The sequence below is a fragment of the Epinephelus moara genome, chromosome 8 (genome assembly GCF_006386435.1).
Source record: "Epinephelus moara isolate mb chromosome 8, YSFRI_EMoa_1.0, whole genome shotgun sequence".
NCBI lineage: Eukaryota > Metazoa > Chordata > Actinopteri > Perciformes > Serranidae > Epinephelus > Epinephelus moara.
In genome coordinates this window covers 41,917,640-41,937,554 of record NC_065513.1, presented here as the reverse complement: position 1 = coordinate 41,937,554, position 19,915 = coordinate 41,917,640, and the positions used below count along the sequence as shown (strand labels likewise).

Sequence of the window (19,915 nt, the reverse complement as noted above, 5' to 3'; positions counted from 1 at the left end):
CTGCCTTGAATTTCTGTTCAGCCTCTCACTTTGGTTTGTGTGGATGAAATAAATAAGATGCAATACATCTATTAGTGAACATTAGAGGTGTTGTATTTCTCGTCCTTGGACAGAGCCAGGCTAACTGTTTCCACCTGCTGCCAGTCTTTATGCTAAGCTAAACTAATCCTCTGACTCAGGCTCTGTGTTTAAAGGGGAACGCCACAGATTTTGCACATCAAAGTAAGTTTCCAGGTGTCGGGGAGCACTGCTGCACATGTGAAATAATGTATAAAGCCTTTAGTGTATCCAGTTTGATATATGTCCTCAAGTTATGTCACTTGATTCAGCGTCGGTTGGGGTTGGAGACAACAAGTCTGGAAATGAAAGAAATCTGGAGGTGTGGAGTTCGACAGAAGCGAGACCTCTGTATCTGCAGCTCATCTCTGCTGTCAAGGATACATGATCTGCTACTGGCATAACACACCTAAATGAGCTGTCTATGGTTGAGGTGCACTGTGGGTAATATAGGCGCCGAGTTTTGACAAAGGAACAATGTGGGGAGTAATGACAATATCTCTATTTTGAGCATATTTCAAAGCTGAAGCGCAGGAGTTTTGTATATGAATGAACTTTCAACGCATTCTTATCCCAACTCGTCAAATATTGCTGCTTCACGTCACTAGGTATCCTCCACTGCTTGTTGTGGATGTTAGGAGACGGCGTGTCAGCTTACGCCTGTTAAATGCATCATGTCTTTCAAAATACATGCCTGTTTTCACAAGAAATGTGCAGTTTCTGCTCATTAGACTCAGTCTTTTTCAAAACATAGTTAAGTCAATAAAACACTCCATATTTACATTTATTTCCAAAAGCACATGGTTAGTGTTGGAAAAATCATCATTGTTTGGCTCTACATGGCTCCTGTGTGTTTGTGGGTTTGTTGGACCCATCCTCCAATTCTCCTGCACGCACTGTAGGGACTTTCCAGCTCCTTATATTACATCGTTACTGGCAGCTTTTCCAGCAGACATTCCTGGTCAATGACACCAAAATCATGGCCAAGTGACAGTGTTTGACAAGTTCGGGATGAGTATGGGCTCAAACTGACGCCATCCAGATTCAAGCGGAGTATCATACCGCCGCAACAGGTGCCGTCCGGCCATGTTATTAACTGATGCCGCCTGTCCGAGTATCATACTGTTGTGACAGGTTCCATCCAGCCGACCTGCAGCGTATCATATCACTACAAAAGGACCTGTCTAAGCTACAAACTGAAGCCGTCCAGTGGCGTATCATACCGCTGTGAAAGTTGGCTTTTGGTGTCTGTGTCTGACACTAAAATCACTGACCAAGAGGTGGCGTTGGACAAGTTGAGAATGAGTATGGGTAGGAGCTTCTGTTACAGCCAAGCCTTTGCCAAACAAGTTCAAACGATGCTGATTAAGCCCAATGCTCCCAGAGAACGCTCTCTGTCTTTCGCAGTATACTGGAGTTTCGGTGTCGGGTGTCTGTACTGCACTGAGACTCTTTGGTAAGTGGGGACAGATACTAATAACTACCAGGAAAAACAAAAGCGCTGTCCTATCCTGTTTTGGTTGCGTAATTGTTGACACACTTCCTTTTTGCCGTAAATCGAGCAAACGTATCGCCAGATTTCTGCAAACCACATACTTAATTAAGTTAAAAACTTGGTTCGGAGAGGATCACGTTTGGGCTTTAAAAAATGGTTTTGATAGCACGATCAGGCTGGAGAAGCAATCATTAGCCCTTTTTAAACAGGAATTGTGCAAATTTGCAGGAAAGCCCAATCAGTCTTTTTTCAGCATTGGCAGTATAAAAACAAAATCGGGGAGTGCAGCAAAATGCTGCCTACCTACTTTTGTTTATACAGAATGCGCCTTTTTCGGGGCAATGGGGGGCGTGAGCAAGTAACAAAACATGTAGCTCAGCGTGTGGCATAAACAGTGACGTGGGAGGGAAGCCGCGGCTGGTCAGTCCTTCGGCGACTCTCTCATAAGTCGGCCCGTTCTTCACCGTCCCCGTCATCTGACGGTTAATGGCCTCTTCGTTTGCGAGGACAAGGAGGGCGCGCAATTCCTTGTCTCCCCAGTTGCTCATCTTTACAGTGTCTGTCAGGTTTGTGTTTCCCTCTTGCTACTAGCTGCTCGCTAATTCCTGCTATCAGCTGTTTCCTGTTTATCCACCGCCAGTGGGTCGCACGTGCAGCGTCATCAACAGCTCCTCCCACAAGTCATCAACAGCCCCTCCCGTTGTGGAAGGGCGCCTCGTTCTTTTTAAACTAAAAGGATTCCGCCAATATGTCTACCCTACGAGGCGGAAAATTGGGCACCTCGGATCAACTCGCCAATCCGGCTCTGTAAAAGGGGCTATTGACTCTGTAAATAACAACTTTTTTTAGTGCCGCCATCCCGACAGGAAACGCAGCGATGTTTGGATAAAAACAATTGCTTTTTTCTAGCACTATCACAGTGAAAAAACAGGGATGGGTAGCTAAAAACACCCAAGTTTAGTGGGTCTGCAGCTTGGCAGGCAACTCACCAAGGCAACACACCATCCACCCACCCCTCCACTTCAGTTCATATACTAGAAATGTTAAATCAATACATATGAAACGCACAAATGTATCATATTCGTGGTTTGCAGAGACGTACAATGACAACCTTTTCTTGTGGCAAACAACCCGTTTTCATCCCGAAGTACTCAAATACCGCCTTGTGTCAGTGATTTCGGATGCAAAAAGTCACTTTTGATGGTGTTATGATACACTGCCGCTTGGCTGGATTGCACCTGATGTGGTGGTATGACTGTTGGTGATGACGTAATATAAGGATCTGGAAAGTCCCTGGTGGATGAGTCAAGCAAACCCTGGACTTTCACCTGGGAGCCTGGTGTTTGCCTCTCATATGAATGTTGAGCCATTGGTGTTGGTGGCAGCATCTCAGAACGTCATCAGCAGACACAGGAAGATACGTAACATGTAGCAGACGTGAAAGTCAATGTACAAGGCGGCGATATGTGATGACTTGGGGTGACAATGTGTTGCCTGTAATTGAGCCTTCATTTTCCTAGGAGGTTGTACCTGCTGGCAGGTGACATGTTTTCGGTGGAAACTTCTGATAATCACTTCTGAGGAAGGTGAAAGTTTCTGCCGAAACATGTCAAGGTATGTGACATCGTAACACGTCTGAGATAAAAGAACTAAAGGCATTATCACAAACATCACTTTCCTTTAATTCACACATCTGCACTGTTTTACTCAACACACTGTTTTTTACTCCTCATAAAAATGAGTGTTTTGTTGCTGCCTGTTAGTTTTTACTGTAGGTGATTGTGTTGCTGTAATACTCTTATAATAATCCTATAATATCTCCATAGGTCCTGCAGTGTGCCTGCCAGCACATGCTGTGTCACTGTGTTATAATATGAGACACTGTGTGTATTTTATAGATGCTCCCTGCCAAAACTCAACATTTGGTTTCTCGGTGTTCATAAAATCAGGATCCACAGGTGGGTGGAAAACGCAAAGCCATCATCTGGTTTCAGTTGACGGGCACACGGGAGAAAAAGGGTTAAGAGTCACATGGTAGCGGGTGGTATTATCAGCCCTGGGCTGCAAAAAAAAAAGTGTATGTGGAGGAAAAAAAAAACCTTTAGGAGAACAAAGAAATCAGAGTCTATTTAAAGAGAAGTAGCCCCGGATCCTGCAGCCGTGTGACTCCCGGCTTTGCGCACCGCTCACAGCTGCGCCAAATCCAGCCTGCCTGTGCACCAGCACGGCTCCAGACGGCGGTGAGGATGCGGACTTCTCTGCTCGTGTGCTGCTACGTCTTCGCGCTGCAATGCCTCCCGAGCACGCTTTGTCTTCCAGTGCGGGGATCCAGCAGGTACAAAGCGGCACCGGTGAGTTGGAGGAAGCTTCTTTTTTTTTTAACTTGTTGCAAAGTCGAAACAGAAAAGAGGAAGTTTTCTGCAGGAGTTTGGAAGTGTTGCTGCAGAAAGAGTCGCTTTGTTTGACTTGTTGCATGCACGGGGAATGATTTATTGTGTTGCATTTTAAAGGAATCTGCAGTGTTGACTTTATTCATTCTTTCTCCTGCTACAAGTGACTCTCCCACCTCCTTAAACACACACACATACACGTGCACACACACACTCATGCACAATAGTTTTAGTTTGCTTTCTTGTACAGACTTTGGAGCAGAATGAGTCACTTTGCTCCAAAGTAAATACAACCCACACACAAGTATGAGGAGTATCTTTACGGTTTAAGTAACACTTTTCCCCCTCCACACGCGCACACGCACGCCCTTTCCTCGAAGTCATCAGCACCAATGACACTGATGTTGTAATTAAGAAAATGGTTATTTTTACGCGCGCACAGAAGCTGACCTGTCACTGTAATTAGCCCGGGAGCTGCTCTTACTTTGAAGAAATTACTATCCTCGCTATTTATTTTTTGTCTGCTCAGCAGCGCTGGAAGCACTCATGACTTTGCAGCCAAAAACCTGACGTCTCGTGCTCTCCGTGCATGCAGCAGGATGACAGCAGAGTGTTTTGGTTTTGCCTCGGTGCAGCCAGCTCTGATCTGCGGGGAGGAGGGAGGGAGAGAGGGAGAAAATAAAGGTTGCTGAGTTCCCCTGTCTGCAGGGCAGGAAGCAGTAATAACAGGTCTTAAAGGCATTTTGTCAACAACACCATAAAAGAGAGGGGTCCTCCATATGGACCCGTCATGATGGCGTCAGTGGCACGCGTTACACAGTCTCATTCTTGTGTTTTAATGGTTTTTCTTTTTGATTGTTTAATGTCATTTGACTGACTTTGGTCTGCTGCTGCTGCTGCTCTGCACACCTGACCACATGAGCATGTTCTTGTGTTGTAACTCTGGACTCTGTCATATTTACTACAGCCTTGTTTATATCTTATCTTCTGCTGTATCATATCACAAACATCTAACCTTTATTTCCACAGAGTAGGCTGGATAAGCACGCACAGGAATGTCCTGTTTACAGGTGCACAGAATAATAACTCCTTTATCAAAACAAATGGGCGGCTCAGATAAGCTGGAACAGTGAAGAATGTAGCGGTTATTGAAGTTTCATGGAGGGACGGAGGTGTTTTGATGCGTCAGTATGATTATACTTTATTCCATGAGACTGATGTGCAGAGTAAATCAGTTTTGGTTTGCTCCTGGAGCATCAGCTGGATCGCACAGAGAGAGCAGGTTGGAGGGAAGTTGCAAAGCATAAGACAGGAGGTGGCAATAACCTAACAAGAGAACTAAATACATGTGTCAGTCAGGGAAGAACAAACAGACACGTCATGAAGAAATGCAGTGCTGAGTGTTGTGCTTAACTTCAATGAAGGACCTTTAAGTTGAGTGAACAATTTCCTGAAGCAGTGGTTCCCAACTGGTGGGTCGCGGGTCCATTCTTTATGGACTACACATAACTCTCAAACTTGTAAAGTTTGTAAAAAACACATTTTATTTTGAAGTGCAGTGAATTTCTGACACAAAGCTTTCATTTAGAAGTGCTGTTGATGTAGAGTGAGTGACTAACGGACAGCTACTTGAGAAAGACAGCAAACTAGCTCGATTTTTTTGTTTTTGTTTTTTACCATGGTATTGAAAATCAAAAATCGAAAATTATTTCACAGGTGTTGTACCTACTACCAAATTTCCAGTATCGTGACATGCCTACTTTGGAGGTAGTTAAAGCGCAGTGTGTCTCTTAAGCCCCGTTTCCACTGAGCAGTGCCGTTCAGTTCAGTACACATTTTCTCTGTTTCCACTGTGAAAAGTTGTGGATGGTACCAGTGGAACTGTTCCGTACCGTCCCCATGTTTGGTCCCCCCTCTGTTGGGGTACCTAGCACACAGATCTGGTACTAAAAGGTGGAGCTGTGAACACTGCAGTCTGATTGGTCAGTAGAGGACGGTCACTCTGCTCAGGGCTGAGTTGTGTCTGGTTTTGAGGCTCATGTAACCACTGTTCATACTGTGGAGAGTTTTATTAGTAAACTGTAACTATAAAATGAAAGGATGTTTTGCTGCCTCTCACAGCAGCTGGAGTCTGAGAAAAAATAACTTCATTCACTGGGCCGACTGCCGGCAACTTTTAAGGTGGAACGTTAACTTGTAATGTTACTCAATGCATGAGTTGATGACGTGAATCCATCAGCACACCTTAAATTTCACTGTGACAACTTTGACCATCACTTTAGTTTTTATATGACACACACTTTTAGTAATGACTTTAAAAATATAGATTAATTTGGAGCGGATTATGTGAAGGTCATATATTCTAATCCTCACTTCCTGTGGGCTACAGCAACACTAAACCCCTGAGCTTGCCTGAGAAGGACTAAATGCACAAAGCTGCTATTTTTAAATATCCCATGGAGAGAGACTCTCACTGCAGCCTGTTCTAGTTTGTTCTGAAAATGTGGGCGTGCAGCCTCGTTCTGTGGACGATAAACCAGGTGCAGACTTCCATCTGTGTCACCGCTGATGAGGAAACACTGCGAGTGCTGGACGGTAAACAGACTGAGGGTCTAGGTACCATGTCTGAAGGGTTACTGTTGGTTCCAAAGGTACCATAACTAAAGTGTTTGATTGAAACGGGGCTATACAGACACTAAAGGGTGTTTTGTGCGTCAAAGTCAGACACTGACACTGCAGACCAAGCTGTCATATTTCACGCCCTAGAAATGAGAACGGGCTAGAAAGAGATCAAGTTACAATCAATCAGGATCCCTTCTTTTTGCCTAGTCACAGCAACAATTTATGACTCTGTGTTTGCCCAATCCACTGGTTCCCAATCTGGCGGTCAGGAGCCTCGCTACGTCGCAAGAAAAATTTGAGGGGTCTCAAAATGATTAACAGAAATTATTTTGCTGCATAAATTTATCCTTGTTTTCCCAGACTTTCCTTGAACTGTTGTTTCTCTTTGTAAATAGCAGATAATTCTACTACTGCAAGACTCTAAAGAAAATAAAACACAAGAAAAAACTCTGGTTGAATTGATCTGGTGGACAAATGTAGGCGGTGGCAGACAGATTCACCTTAAAGGGCCATGAGCCTTGTGGTTTCTTTGTGTTGATTCATTAGTATCCACACTGTGTTTTTGCATACTTGAAATACCTTTCCACAATTTAATCCACAGTAATCAGCAGTCAGGCCATTGTAGTGTTATGACATGTCTTTGTTGACGGAGTGATTATGTGTCAAGTTGAAACCAGGTTTCTGCACATGACAAATGGCTCTTCTCCACCAACACATTATCACAACTACGTTGCACCTGTGATGACAACTTTGTTGTGTCTGCTGGTCATCTCACCGGGAAGTCTAATCTGTAGTTTTGTCAATTTGTTCCCCGTTGTTGACAAAAGAGCGAGTGATTACACAGGCCCGGACAGGCCTCAGTGTCTGTGGCATTCAGGGCAGCGCGATTCACAGAGCGCCTGTTTTCTCTCTGCAGTGAAGAGGGGGAGCTAACAGCTAACTGTTTTTGTCAATAAACCCTGAGTCCCCTGCTTCTCCTCTGTTTTGCCCCATCATGTCGATGTCGTCGGGCGAAGTGATTGGCCGCGGAACCGTGAGAGCAAAGGTGACATCACAGCCGGACCGGGTTCCCATCGTGTGGATCTAGGTCACAGCTGCGCCGGGCTGTGAGTGGCTGATGAGACACAACAGGGGGGAGGGATGCAGTTAAAAGACACATGCACCCCTCCTTCATAAAGTTAATCAGAAGCTTTTGTTAGTGAGCAGGAGGAGGAGCCACTGGCCTCGTTTTACATCCTCCACTAACAAGGTCAGCGGAGGGGAAGCATCGTGTTAGAGTATTTACAGTTCAGGTGCTTCTGCAGGATGAGTGAACGCTGTTAGGACTGGGTGAGTTTGGCAGGATGGTATCGGTACTGAGTTTCTGGATGGCACAGAGCCCCAGTTTGCACCCTGACTCATTCACAAGCTGTTTCTCCATCGCTTGACCAAAACAAAGATGGCAACTGGAGAAGTCAGTAGTTACACTGGCCGTGTTCCGAATTGCAAACTTCTTCTTTTTACTTTCAGTACGTACTACAGCTCTCCTTGCAGAGTACATACTGTTGCATTTATACATACTATTGGGACCAAACATTGTGCTGTGACCGATGACCCTCTTGCTCGTATATCCGCCGCAGTCCACAGTGCCATATTTTGAAGTAAAAGAAAGAGAATGCGATTTGAAACTCCCATTTACAGAGCTCGTCAAAAAATTGTCCTTTAGTTGTTGGTTATCTTTATGATTATGTTGTTCACTTAAAGAGGCAACAGATAGGATTCGTGTTTTTTTTTTAGCTTGGCGCCACCATGTGTCAGTGGTGTTGCGCGGCACTGCCGCAATGACCAAATTGACCGTGGGGATCAGAGATAATCAATAAAATGTAGGCTGTAAAGCCACCAGTATACCTCTATGTATATGTAGAATGAGAAGGTGTGTGGACACTCTACTAAATAAATGAGTAAAGAGACCGAGCAACAATTATCAGATTTATATGAAGAAAAAACAAATAGTAATCCAAATAATTATAGCAGAATGCACAGTACCAGTACAAACAGCTCACAGTAAATGATACCAATATGTACAGTATCAGTACAAACAACAGTAGACACAGTGGAATTATACCAATATGCACATGTAAACAGTCCCCATTCCAGAATAAACGCTACCGTATGGAAACCATGCGGCCGGTTGGAGCTCAAATTGAATGGGAAACAAAGTCCAGTGTTCACTTAGCTGGGCGTAACTTAGCTGGGCGATGTCCGTGGATAGCTGCCTCCGTGAGAAGAGAACAGAAGGAAGGGAGGGGGGTATCACTGTCCGAGGGCTGCCGTAGAATGGCAACCAGGATGTCAGCCGACCAACACTCGCTACCCGCTCCCTGGTTGCGGTGATTTGCGATGCTGGCCAGCTAGGAATGAACTAGCAGCCAGTACAGTACAGTCCTCTCTGGTCTAGCTAACATTTAGCCGTGTTACTTACTGATCCATTAGAAAGAAAGCTAGCTGGACATGGGTTTTGAAGCCTCTTTGGTCACGGAGCTCCCTCCATCTCTTGAACGCCTGACTGAGGTTTACTCTTGTTTTTCCTCTTCTTTTATCACTCTCCTTTTTGCTCTTCTTTGCCTTCTCACACAGAGGAGCTCCTTTTCTTTAGCTAGGCCGTTTTTCACTTGTCTCCAAACTTTGCCCGTCTGCCGTTGTGCTCGTGACTCAACTATCTCATGCCCAACTCCTCTTAAGGACCAGCTCCAGTCCCTGATTGGCTGACCGACCAATTTCGCAATACATGACGCGTTTCCTGCCAGAAAGCAGATTTTTCCACGAAATTTCGGCACCGGTGGCAGAAGCTTATTGCACAGATTGCAAAACGCTGATAGTCTGATTTTACTGTGGCCACTAACCTGTGCAACCCACATTATTTTCATAATGATATATTTAGGAGAAGATGTTGTCTGTTGCCTCTTTAATGCATTCCTTTTATAACTATTTATTCTGGTCACCAGTGAGTTAAATGTCCTGTCATCTGTCATTTTTCCTGTGCGTCCTTCAATCATACTCCCTAAATTGGGACTCAATCATTGTAACTTTAAGAAGCCCAGGTCTGCAGCTAAGCTAGCAACTCTGAAACTGTACTTGTGCAATGCTAAAATATTGATGTCTGGCAGGTGTAATGTGAAGGGTTGGGTACTGTACCTCCCCAGTACCTTGAATTTGGTATCGGTACCCAACAGTACCTTTATTTGGTACTTTACTTTCTCTGTAATGATAAAAATGTAATTTTTGATCAAGCTGCAAGGCTGAGGTTTTAGTCGAAATCTAATCACACATTAATTTTCTGTCTTATTCTGTCTGCTTGTGTGTGTGTGTGTGTGTGTGTGTGTGTGTCTTCTCATCTAGTAGTGATAGGCTATTACTAGAATGATATAGAGAAGAAAATAGACCAGCCAGTTTTGCTTCACTGGGATTACCATAATAAAATTGTCTTTTTAGCAAGCTGAGGCTGATGGGAGGGTCATAAGTTCTGCAGGTATTCAGTCACAAACCAAAGTATTGGACACATTAAAATGTTGACCTGATGATGGCAATAGATGAAAAGTCTGAGGATCACTAAAGTCAGTAGGATTCATCTTCTGGGGACCATGAATGTCCCAACAAAATTTCATGGCAGTCGATTCTATAGTTGTTGTGATATTTCAGTCTGGACTAAAGTGGTCGAGGAGCCGTCTCTAGAGTCATGATGTAAAGGTGTCTAAAAATGTTGTTTAAGTATCAGTGTCAGACTTCGAAACAGCAGCTGTTTCTCCAGATGGGACTTAAACTTGGCCTTGCACTTAATTCTTGGGTTTTAAAATCACGCCACTATCCCCGGTAAATAAAACCTTGTGTTAACTCTGCTGAATGTTCAGGCCATGTTACTGTGATGTCCTGACTTCACCTCTGACTTTATGACCCAAATCTGTTGCGTTTCTCTGAAGCAGCCGTCTCGCTCCATCTCCACCAAATCAAATAACAACTAAATAGTATCAAAGAAAGCAAAGATGCTCAAAGAAACCTCAAACAAAAAATTAAAACAGCGTGATTTTCCTTGTAGCTATTACTCTCCTGGGGACGCGCTCTCATTAATAATCACATTCAAGATGAAATCATCAGTCAGTCATCCTGCAGGCAGACAGAAGATCTGCAAGTCTGAGGTCTTAGCGGAAGAGTTTTTTGTGTGCCAGGAAAGATAAGAGAGATGCCCAGATGGTTTATATCACCTTCCACTGCCGGGTGTTTCTGATTTTCAGATGATATATTGGATTAGGAGAGTAAGAAGGAAGATAACGAGGTATTTGTTGATGAAAAAAAGGGTACGTCCCCCCTCCTATCTGGCACTATAAATCCCCTCTCACTGTAAGCAATCCTTTGTCCCTGGTTTTTCAATGAGAGCACACCCTTCAAATTGAAACCTTATCTGTCTCCTCGTGTAAACACTCACTTATGACTTACTTCCTATCATCCGGATTTAATGTTATGAGTTTATACAGTTAGATATCATGTTGATGAAAAAGCTTCTGACTTCACCACGTCCCATTTCTCACCTGTAGCTTTAACAACAATCAATAAACCAGTTTGTATTTTGATTTAGATGTAAAATCACGCTCAGATCCCTTTTTGCAGATCAGTCTGAGATATTCAGTTAATTTCAGAAGGAATTTTTCGATCATCCTTTGTAATTTCCTCTTCAGACCCAGTTCCCCTCGACCTTTCCTCTCTGCTTCTGCTGCACTTATAGATTTCCTACTGCCCTTATTGAAAACACATGTTGTATGGATGCAGTGCATTCAGGTCGCTGATGTTAACGCTGGTGTACAAATTGGTGTCTGGGCCTTTTATGACTGATTGTTAAACATGCTTTTACACAGGTACTGCAAAGTAGGGCTGCAGCTAACGATTATTATCACTATCGATTAACCTGACGATTGTTTTCAGGATTAATTAATCATTTCATCTATAAAATGTGAAAATATTGTAAAAATGAATTGTTCATAACAATTTCTCAGACCCCTAAGTGACGTCTTCAAATTGGTAATTTTCTTCAACCAACAGTTCAAAACCCAAAGACTCTTCATTTACTATCATAAATAATGACATCAGTGGCACTGGTAAGCAATATTTTTGGGATACTTTCAGATCGAATTAATGAACGATTGAAACATTGTCACCCAATCAAAATCCATCTGAATTTACAGGGTGTCACGCTCAACACAACAGATGTCTGTACGCTAATTTAGCTTAACGACTGATATCAGCTGTTTTCTAGGGCTGTAGTCAACCAAAGAAAATCTTGGTCGACTAAAGTCGCACATAATCTTCAACTAATCGATTAGTCGTGGGGAAAAAAAAATCTGCACGTTATTTTTACTGGTGTGTCTGTGTCACTCTGCAGTTACACCTCCAAAACACTAGTCGGCGGTGGAGGACTGTGTTAAGTGCTGTAAAGTTTAGTTCAAATCAAACTTTATTTATATAGTATATTCAAAACACACATTAAACACACACTAAACATGGCTTAATAGAGACCATTTCAAACACAAGTACGCAAATCAGCTTCACTATAACTCGCAGCATTCACAGACAAACACTTGTCTTTATCTGGACACATTTCCAACACCAATACAACATGCTAACGTTATTAGCACAAGCCTATGGCATTTTATATTGTATAAATTAGCCTAGCGTCTAGCGATCTTTTCCTCTTCTCATATAAAGTCAGGGACAACAGCAACATGTAACAAAGGTAACGGCACATAATGTGGCTCCATTACAACTCACAAGGTTCACTGACAAAACAACTGTCTGATACTAAACACGTTTTCCAAACAAATACAACATGCTAACGTTAATACCACAAGCCTATGGCATTTTACATGGTATACATTAGCCTAGCGACGGGTGGAGATTTCCTCTGCTCATATGAAGCCAGGATAAATCACACACAAGACTTAAAATGCTATTTTAGTGGAGGCTTTACTGTCTTCACAATTTATTGTTTCTTATCTGTGAAATACAGTAAATACAAGCTTCGTTTCCACTGAGGGAAATGGTTTCAGCTTACAGAAACAGACAGGAGGTCTGCGTCACCGCGACGCTGAGCGTGAGGGTGGGCGAGTTCAACTTTCTGTCAACAACTGGGGTGTTCTGAAAACACCCCCAGAGCATAGCGGACAAATAATCGACTAGTCGACCAGGAGACTACAGCCCTATTGTTTTCAGTGGGTTTGTGCACTGGACTTCTTCTTGGTCATGACCTGCAACTTTGTGGAGCCTTTGTTGGATTATGGGCAAGAAATAGTTTTGCACATAAACTTCTAAAAAACTGGCAATTTGTTGTTTGACACTTATGTTTTTGTACGGATTAAACAAATGGAACATAACATGTTAATCAATTAGCTTTTTAGGTGCAGGGAGGTAGATTTTGTTACCTTTGGACAGAACCAGACAAGCTGTTCCCATTTTCTGTCTTTGTGCTAAGCTAAGTTAGCTACCTGCTGGCCAGTGTGGTATCAACTGTGACCAGCTCACCCCTTTCCCCCTTTACTCTTGTGAGTAACCTGTGAGTTTGTGACGTGTACTTCATTGTGTGTGTGGAGGGAAGCAGCTTTCTCGGGTGTCATGGTGAAGACGCATGCAGCAAGTAGTGATGATAGCAGTAGAGTTAAGTGTCTAGATAGGCTCAGAGCTAATCATGAGAAGGCCATGTTTGTCGTTTTCTGGTGAAGACTGCATAAAGCCACTGTTGGTGAACGGCACCCGAACACCTTCCTTCTGCAGTGGTCCGGACCGCTAGAAGCTACCTACCAGCTAACAACGAGCCAAGCTAATTTAATGTTAATAAGCCAGCGTGTCCCAACTGCGGTTCAGAGCCTGTATGCTGTCACTGAGAGAGGTAACATACAGCAGAGAACAGAATTTAACCTGGATGCAAATTTGTGTTTCCTAGGATGGCGAAAGCAGGACCCACTCTACTCTACTTCTGATTGGTTTTCCCTGACATTCTTACCCTAACCCTAAAAGATCGTACTCCTCTTGCCTAAACCTAACCAACCCAACCAATGAAGGCAATGTGTACTAGCCAGTCAAAGGGAGAGTAGGGCAGGTCATCCATGCACTATTCTATGAAATGCAAATTTGCAACCTGGATATGGGTCATAAATCTCAGCTCACTAGTCTTACTTCAAAGTAAATTATGTAGAAAGCCGTCATGCTACATGTACAGTAACTTGTAACTGGTTCTCTCAGGGTTTTAAATTGGAGAGCGAAATGTTTACAGTTTGCTTTGCAACGTGGGGAAGGTTATCTAGTGTCAGTGACTCAGAAGACAGAGGTGTTGAGGCCATGCTCGCGTGTTCACATGTAATTTTAGAGCAGACAATGGAAATCCTGTCAGGAGACTTTGTGACGACGTTACAAAAATACCCCCGAGACAATTAGTCTGTCACTTTCTGCTGAGAGTGCAAGAACTCGGTGATGAGACATGAAACTCTCCAAGAGCCTGAAGGCCTCGCGAGGGCATCCTCATGCTGGGAACATGTGAAGGAGTTTGTGATGATGGCGGAGGTGGAGGAGGGGGCGTCCATTACAAGTACGGACATATCTAGCTTCTGGTTACAGTGATGACAAGATGTGTAAGCAGCAGCGGCGGTGCGGGGGATCTGACTGTGGTATTCAGAGAGAAACATGTCTGAACACGGTGCGTCTGAACAACGTCTCCAGTCTGACAACAAACCCACCACCATCACCCCAACCAGGTCACTGTGCTACAGTTTGACACCACCAAGTATCAACCTGCAGGGAGCCTGAAGGCCGTCAGGACGTCTTCACTGCTGGTTCAACCAAGAAACCTTTGACTGAGTTCAATGTCAAGAGCACTTTAAACCACACTGCGTCTTTACTTGAAGAGAGAGACCCCTCATTTAATACATTAAAAACAAAGTGGAAAGCAGTTAGGTGCGTCAACTTAAGTACTGTCCTCAAACACTGAAATAGGTAAAGGGTATTTTTCAATGTTGTACCTATTGTCACATGTTTTTGTGTCTAAGTGACTAATGGAGACAACAATTTTGCAGCAGGCAGCAGCAAAACAACCTGCAATGTAACCACTCAGGGCATTTTGTGGCATTAATTTACGTCCAATAAAGCACTTGTTTTTGACAACTTATGGAAAGGGTCCATTCAGAGAGAGACCTATTTGATAAAGAGTTAGATGATTTTTTTAACTAGAAACAGCCCCAAAATCGCTATCACCAATCCCACCAACTCTATTTATATACAGATATTCTAGCACGGTAAAACACACCTTATTCAAAGTCGGCAAAAACAAAATAAAACTGACAGAAGCCATCTTTGTTTGTCTGTCTACTGTCTACCTGTGTGTTAATGACAAGCAAGAGTGAAAACATTGAATTTCTCCTCAGGGGGATTAATAAAGTAAATAAACCTAAACTTAAACTTACTGCTCCAATAATCACCAGCTCTGATTTAGTCAAAGTAAACCCTTAATTCACTCACTTAGATGTGAAAACATGCTGCTTCTATACATGCTAAAATTACTTTTTATTTAAATAGAGTCTGGTGGGATTGCCAACAGTGATTTTGGGGCTGTTTCTGGTGAAACAAAAAGAATCTTTCGCTTTAATATTTGTAGGGATCCTTTCCATAATGTTGTCAGACACTTACAGGATAATAGCAGGTCTCCATTGTGCGTCGGGCTTTCTATTTCCTTGTCGGAGATTTTTTCTTTTTTAATCACATTATATACATTATATAGGCTATTCTCCCTTAACTCACCAGTAAAAAATACCTTTATCCATTTCAAATAACCAGTGGCAATAATATCCCTGTTCTCTGATTTACTGTGAAACATTTTTAGGCAATTCATGCAAAAATCAGACCGGATGACTCCACAACCATACTATTAGGCCTTCTAGTTACTACTTACGTTTTTCAAGTGATTTCCCAAATTTGTTGTTGAGTTGTGATATGCCAATTGCTTTTGGCAAATCTGGCACTGCTTTCTGGGGGTTGTCGGGGCATATTTTAAAGTGCAACCACACATCTGATGACCTCTTGGACATGTCTGCCAGCTCTGAGTGCGCTTGTTGTCAGTATCGGACTGGTGGGGGTTAGTGTTGCATTTAAGGCCGGAAAAAAAAGCGCAGAAGCTTCGAATTTTTTTTCTCACAATCGAATCCCGTGCCATCGAATGAAGCTTCGAAGCTTCGAATTGTTTGGTTCAGCCCTACTTTTAGTGGACATAACTTGAAGGTGAAACATGCACAGAGGGGGCCAAATGTGGGTAAATCTGCCACAAAGCGCATGCAAGTGATACGACAATGAGATTACAATAATTAAAATGTTAAGAGCAAAGAAAAATAGTGTGTACGGAGGTAAAAATAGAAGAAAAGTAAATAAATCACAAAAGTACAAATCACATATTAACAGGGAAACTTTCTTATAATAATATGTTTTAAAAGCAATGATTTAAAAATGGGTAATGTGCTTTCCAGCCTCATCTCCTCGGGACCTTGATGGCAAAAGCCCGGTCACCTCTAGCTACCAGCCTCGATCTAGGGACTATTAGCGAGGGTAGGTCTGAGGATCTTAGGCCACGACTTGGAGCATAGGTAGTCAGAAGCTCAGCTACGTAACAACGGGGCTGAACCATGTCAAGCTTTAAAAGTTATTAAAAGAATCTTAAAATCAATTCTGAAGTTACCTAGCAACCACTGGAGGGAGGCGAGAATTGGGGTGATATGTGAGATACAATTTGTCCCAGTTAAAATACAGAGCCGCAGCATTCTGGACTAGTTAAAGCCGAGCTACTGAAGACTTATTTATAATGGCCTCACAAACCACTGCAATCTACAACACTGCCTCTCTTTAAAGGAACATTATAACGACCTCTTATACCATTGCCTCGTTTGTTGTGTGAAACCTTTGACTCCACCCTCTAGTGCCATCTATTGGCTGTATATATGCAATCATAAAGGACGTATGGAAGTATGAGGGCAGTGACATTTACAGCGTTTTGAACTGACATATATTTTCATACAAAAGGAAGTATTAATGAGCCTCAGCATGTTGGTGTTTGTTGTTTTGATTCTGAGTCAAAGCCACATTGAGAATTTGTCCTCTAGGATGTTTTTAAAAGTATGTTCGGATGTGTTTAAGAATCTTTTGTGGACAAGTGAGCTCAACATGACCAGAAAAAGAAAAATAATTGGTGTTATTGGTAAAAGCTGCTCAATAAAAGAAAGGAACCTACAGGATATTCTAGACAGAGCTAATGCTTTTGTTTGGGTTTGACCTTGAACTTTGATGTGAAACCTGTTCAGGCACATTTAGGGCTTTACTCGGCTGCAGGGTCAGACAGGTCAAACAATCCATTTGACACACAGGCAGGAGGGGGTTTAGTCCTTTAACCACACAGTTTCTTTTTTTCATTCCTCTCTTTGAAATGACAGAGGCGGCTCCCCGTGAACCCACCACTTAGAATTAGCTAAAGTTTTACGGCTCCCCGTGAACCCACCACTTAGAATTAGCTAAAGTTTTACGACCCTGAAAGCCGACACTCCCTTCGCCTCACCTCGCTGATTGGGATCAGGCAGCGGGCAGCTGCAGTCTAAACTGTCTGGTTTGGGGACAGAGGTCGGCTTGTGACCAGGTGATTTACAGATCCAATCCTCAGTTCTCAACAGAGACCTCAGAGGCTGCTGAACAAAAGGCACAGCTGTGGGCAGGACACTGTCCTTACCAGCAAAAAACACAGCAGTTGTTCAGATACCTACAATGACCTTTGTTTCCGTGATACTGGCAACAACCACAGCTGGATTACAAACAGACCCAGATGTCAAGGGGCATCAACAGCTCCAGGTCCACATGTCAGTTATTGTTATTAGAATTTGATTAATGGCACATTTTTAGCGAATTTTCACCTTTAAAGTTGTGACCAGGTCTTGTGGAGGGACCCTGTGTCAAAATCTAGTTTTATAATTTAAGTCTTTAATGTGGTCACAAACTTTTAGAGGTTTTCATTTGTGTGTGAGTCTTTAATGTGGTCACAAACTTTTAGAGGTTTTCATTTGTGTGTGTGTGTGTGTGTGTGTGTGTGTGTGTCCCTTTGTGATCATTCTGTGCCCCCTCTATGAATTTGTTTTCGTTTTTTTTTTATGTCTGTGAACGCAGCACAAGCAAAACTCTTCCTTAGCTTATTTTCTTCCTCAGCAGCAGTTTGTTAAGTTTGAGTCGCCGCCTTGAGAATTGAGCCACACTTCAGACTTCCTTTCGATCATGTTGGGGTCGGATCAACCAGAGCTGATCAGATTAGACTGATGGATTAGAGGAGCAGCTGCTGCACAGGCGAGTGAAAGCAAACTTTAAAGACCTTCTTGAAGAGGTGGTCTTGGTCCGGTTCCAAAGGAACTCTGGTGCGGTTGGTTTGTGGTGAGAAGGTGTTCCGACCTGGATGTGAAGCAACTGCAGTCACATGACACATTGTTTGGGTTAAACATGAGCATGTTACAGTCCTGGAGGATTATTAATGTGCACCTCCTCCTGTACTGCCTTAATATGCACATTCAGCACATCCAATGCATCAAAACATTGTTTTCTAGTTGGAGCCGCGCCTCGTTTTCAAACTGTATGGTTTGACTAAAATGAACAATGACAGCAATATAGTCCGCGATGAGCAGCGCTAAAATCAACCTGTGTAGTCTACAGTGTTTTAACTCCACCTCCTACTAGCGGCTCAGCTCGTGTGGAACCTCAACCGAGATGGTACCAAAAAAACTATCCACAACTTTTGAAGATGGAAAACCAAAAAAAGAACAGTTCCAAGAGAGTTGAGTGGAGCTGTGCCATACGTGCAGAGGAAATGTGGTATCAGAGGTGACACACCACAGAGGGCAGTAGGTGGGGGGTCAGCAGGGTTCATTGCCCTGGGGGTCACCTGACAGGTTAATGCAGCCAAGACGGGGACCTCTTGTCGCCATGTAGATAATAACTCCTGTCTGTCAGTGGCAAAGGAGGAATTTGAACATGTTGTACCACAAAAGTCTCTGAGTGAGGAGGTGGAGGTGGATGGCAGCTTACATCCTGTCTCCTCCCAACAGTTATTGCTGGATCTTTTATCTGTCGCCACCATTAATCGCTAACCTTAAACTTTTACTTTTTGTTATCGAACACAGCTCTGTTTATATCCAGTGCGTCTGACCAAAACACACTGAGTGCATCCTGGAAGTCTAACAAACATGTTGAATGCATTTCCTTCCTCTTCAAACATGTGCAGCCATGTTTTCAAGCGAGCTGTCTTCTTCTCTCTTGACTGTGTGTGCTGTTGCTACATTTCTTGGCACCACCAACTGTCAACAGTGGATAAAGCACACAGCCGTCGGCAGGAATGCATATGGCATAGCCCACATGTGAACTCATGTGCATTCACTTTCATTGCACATAAATAAAACAGGGACCCACTCATCATAACACTGCTTCATAGCAGCACTAGTGGACAAAACTCCACAAAGAACCTTTAACCAGGTCATTTTTAGGCTCAAACTTTATCCACAGAGACGACAGGTGACAACAAACCAACATGAATGAGTTTTTTGTGAAGGACATTACTTAAGAGGTTAAAGAAAGGTCACAGGGCTGCAGGTTTGAATCCTAGAACAGAGGGGTGATAAAGAATGGGGACGGTTCTGCAGTTCTGTTGGTAACAACCACAACTTTTCACAGTGGAAACAGAAAGATAATCGTTCTAATGTGTACCGAACTGGAATGAACAGAACCGGACTGCTTCATGGAAACAAGGCTCATGAACCATCCAGATCTCTCAGGTCTTCTGGGGAAGGTCTGCTTTGTGTCCGCAGAGTAAAGACCAAACATGGGGAGGCAGCATTTAGTGTTTATGCTCTACATATCTGAAACAAACTCCAAGAAAACTGCAGGACTGCTGCAACTCTCAGTTCTTTAAAATCATGGCTGAAGACTTTTCTGTTTGCCGCTGCCTTTTAATAAATCAAACTAGTCCATACTACCCTACAAAGCCTAAGTGCAGTAACTACGCAAAGGGTAAAACTGAGAAAAATGGCTTTAAAGTTTGGTTTTGAGACAGATTTTGTAGTTACTGCAAATTTTATACCGTTTTTTTCTCTAAAACTAAGCAAAATTGAACTCTGAAACTTTGTCACAAGATAAAACAGATATCAAGGAGTTCATTTTTACTTATAACTCAATTTTGGGCAGCATACCCATTGGTGGCTTTGTCACCTTCTACCTATGCCAATCCTCAATGCCTATGTGCAGTTTCACATAGATTGACCACGTCAGT

General features: G+C 43.1%; 1 protein-coding gene across 1 annotated transcript in view; it reads left to right on the top strand.

The window, feature by feature from the left end:
• Positions 1-3,646: 3,646 nt before the first annotated feature.
• Positions 3,647-19,915, top strand: part of mmp11a (matrix metallopeptidase 11a) — a 48,640-nt gene continuing 32,371 nt past the window's right edge. Inside the window, exon 1 of the mRNA XM_050050221.1 lies at positions 3,647-3,903. Coding sequence (XP_049906178.1) covers positions 3,799-3,903 — 105 coding nt within the window. The 5' untranslated portion in view covers positions 3,647-3,798. The remainder of the gene's footprint in view (positions 3,904-19,915) is intronic.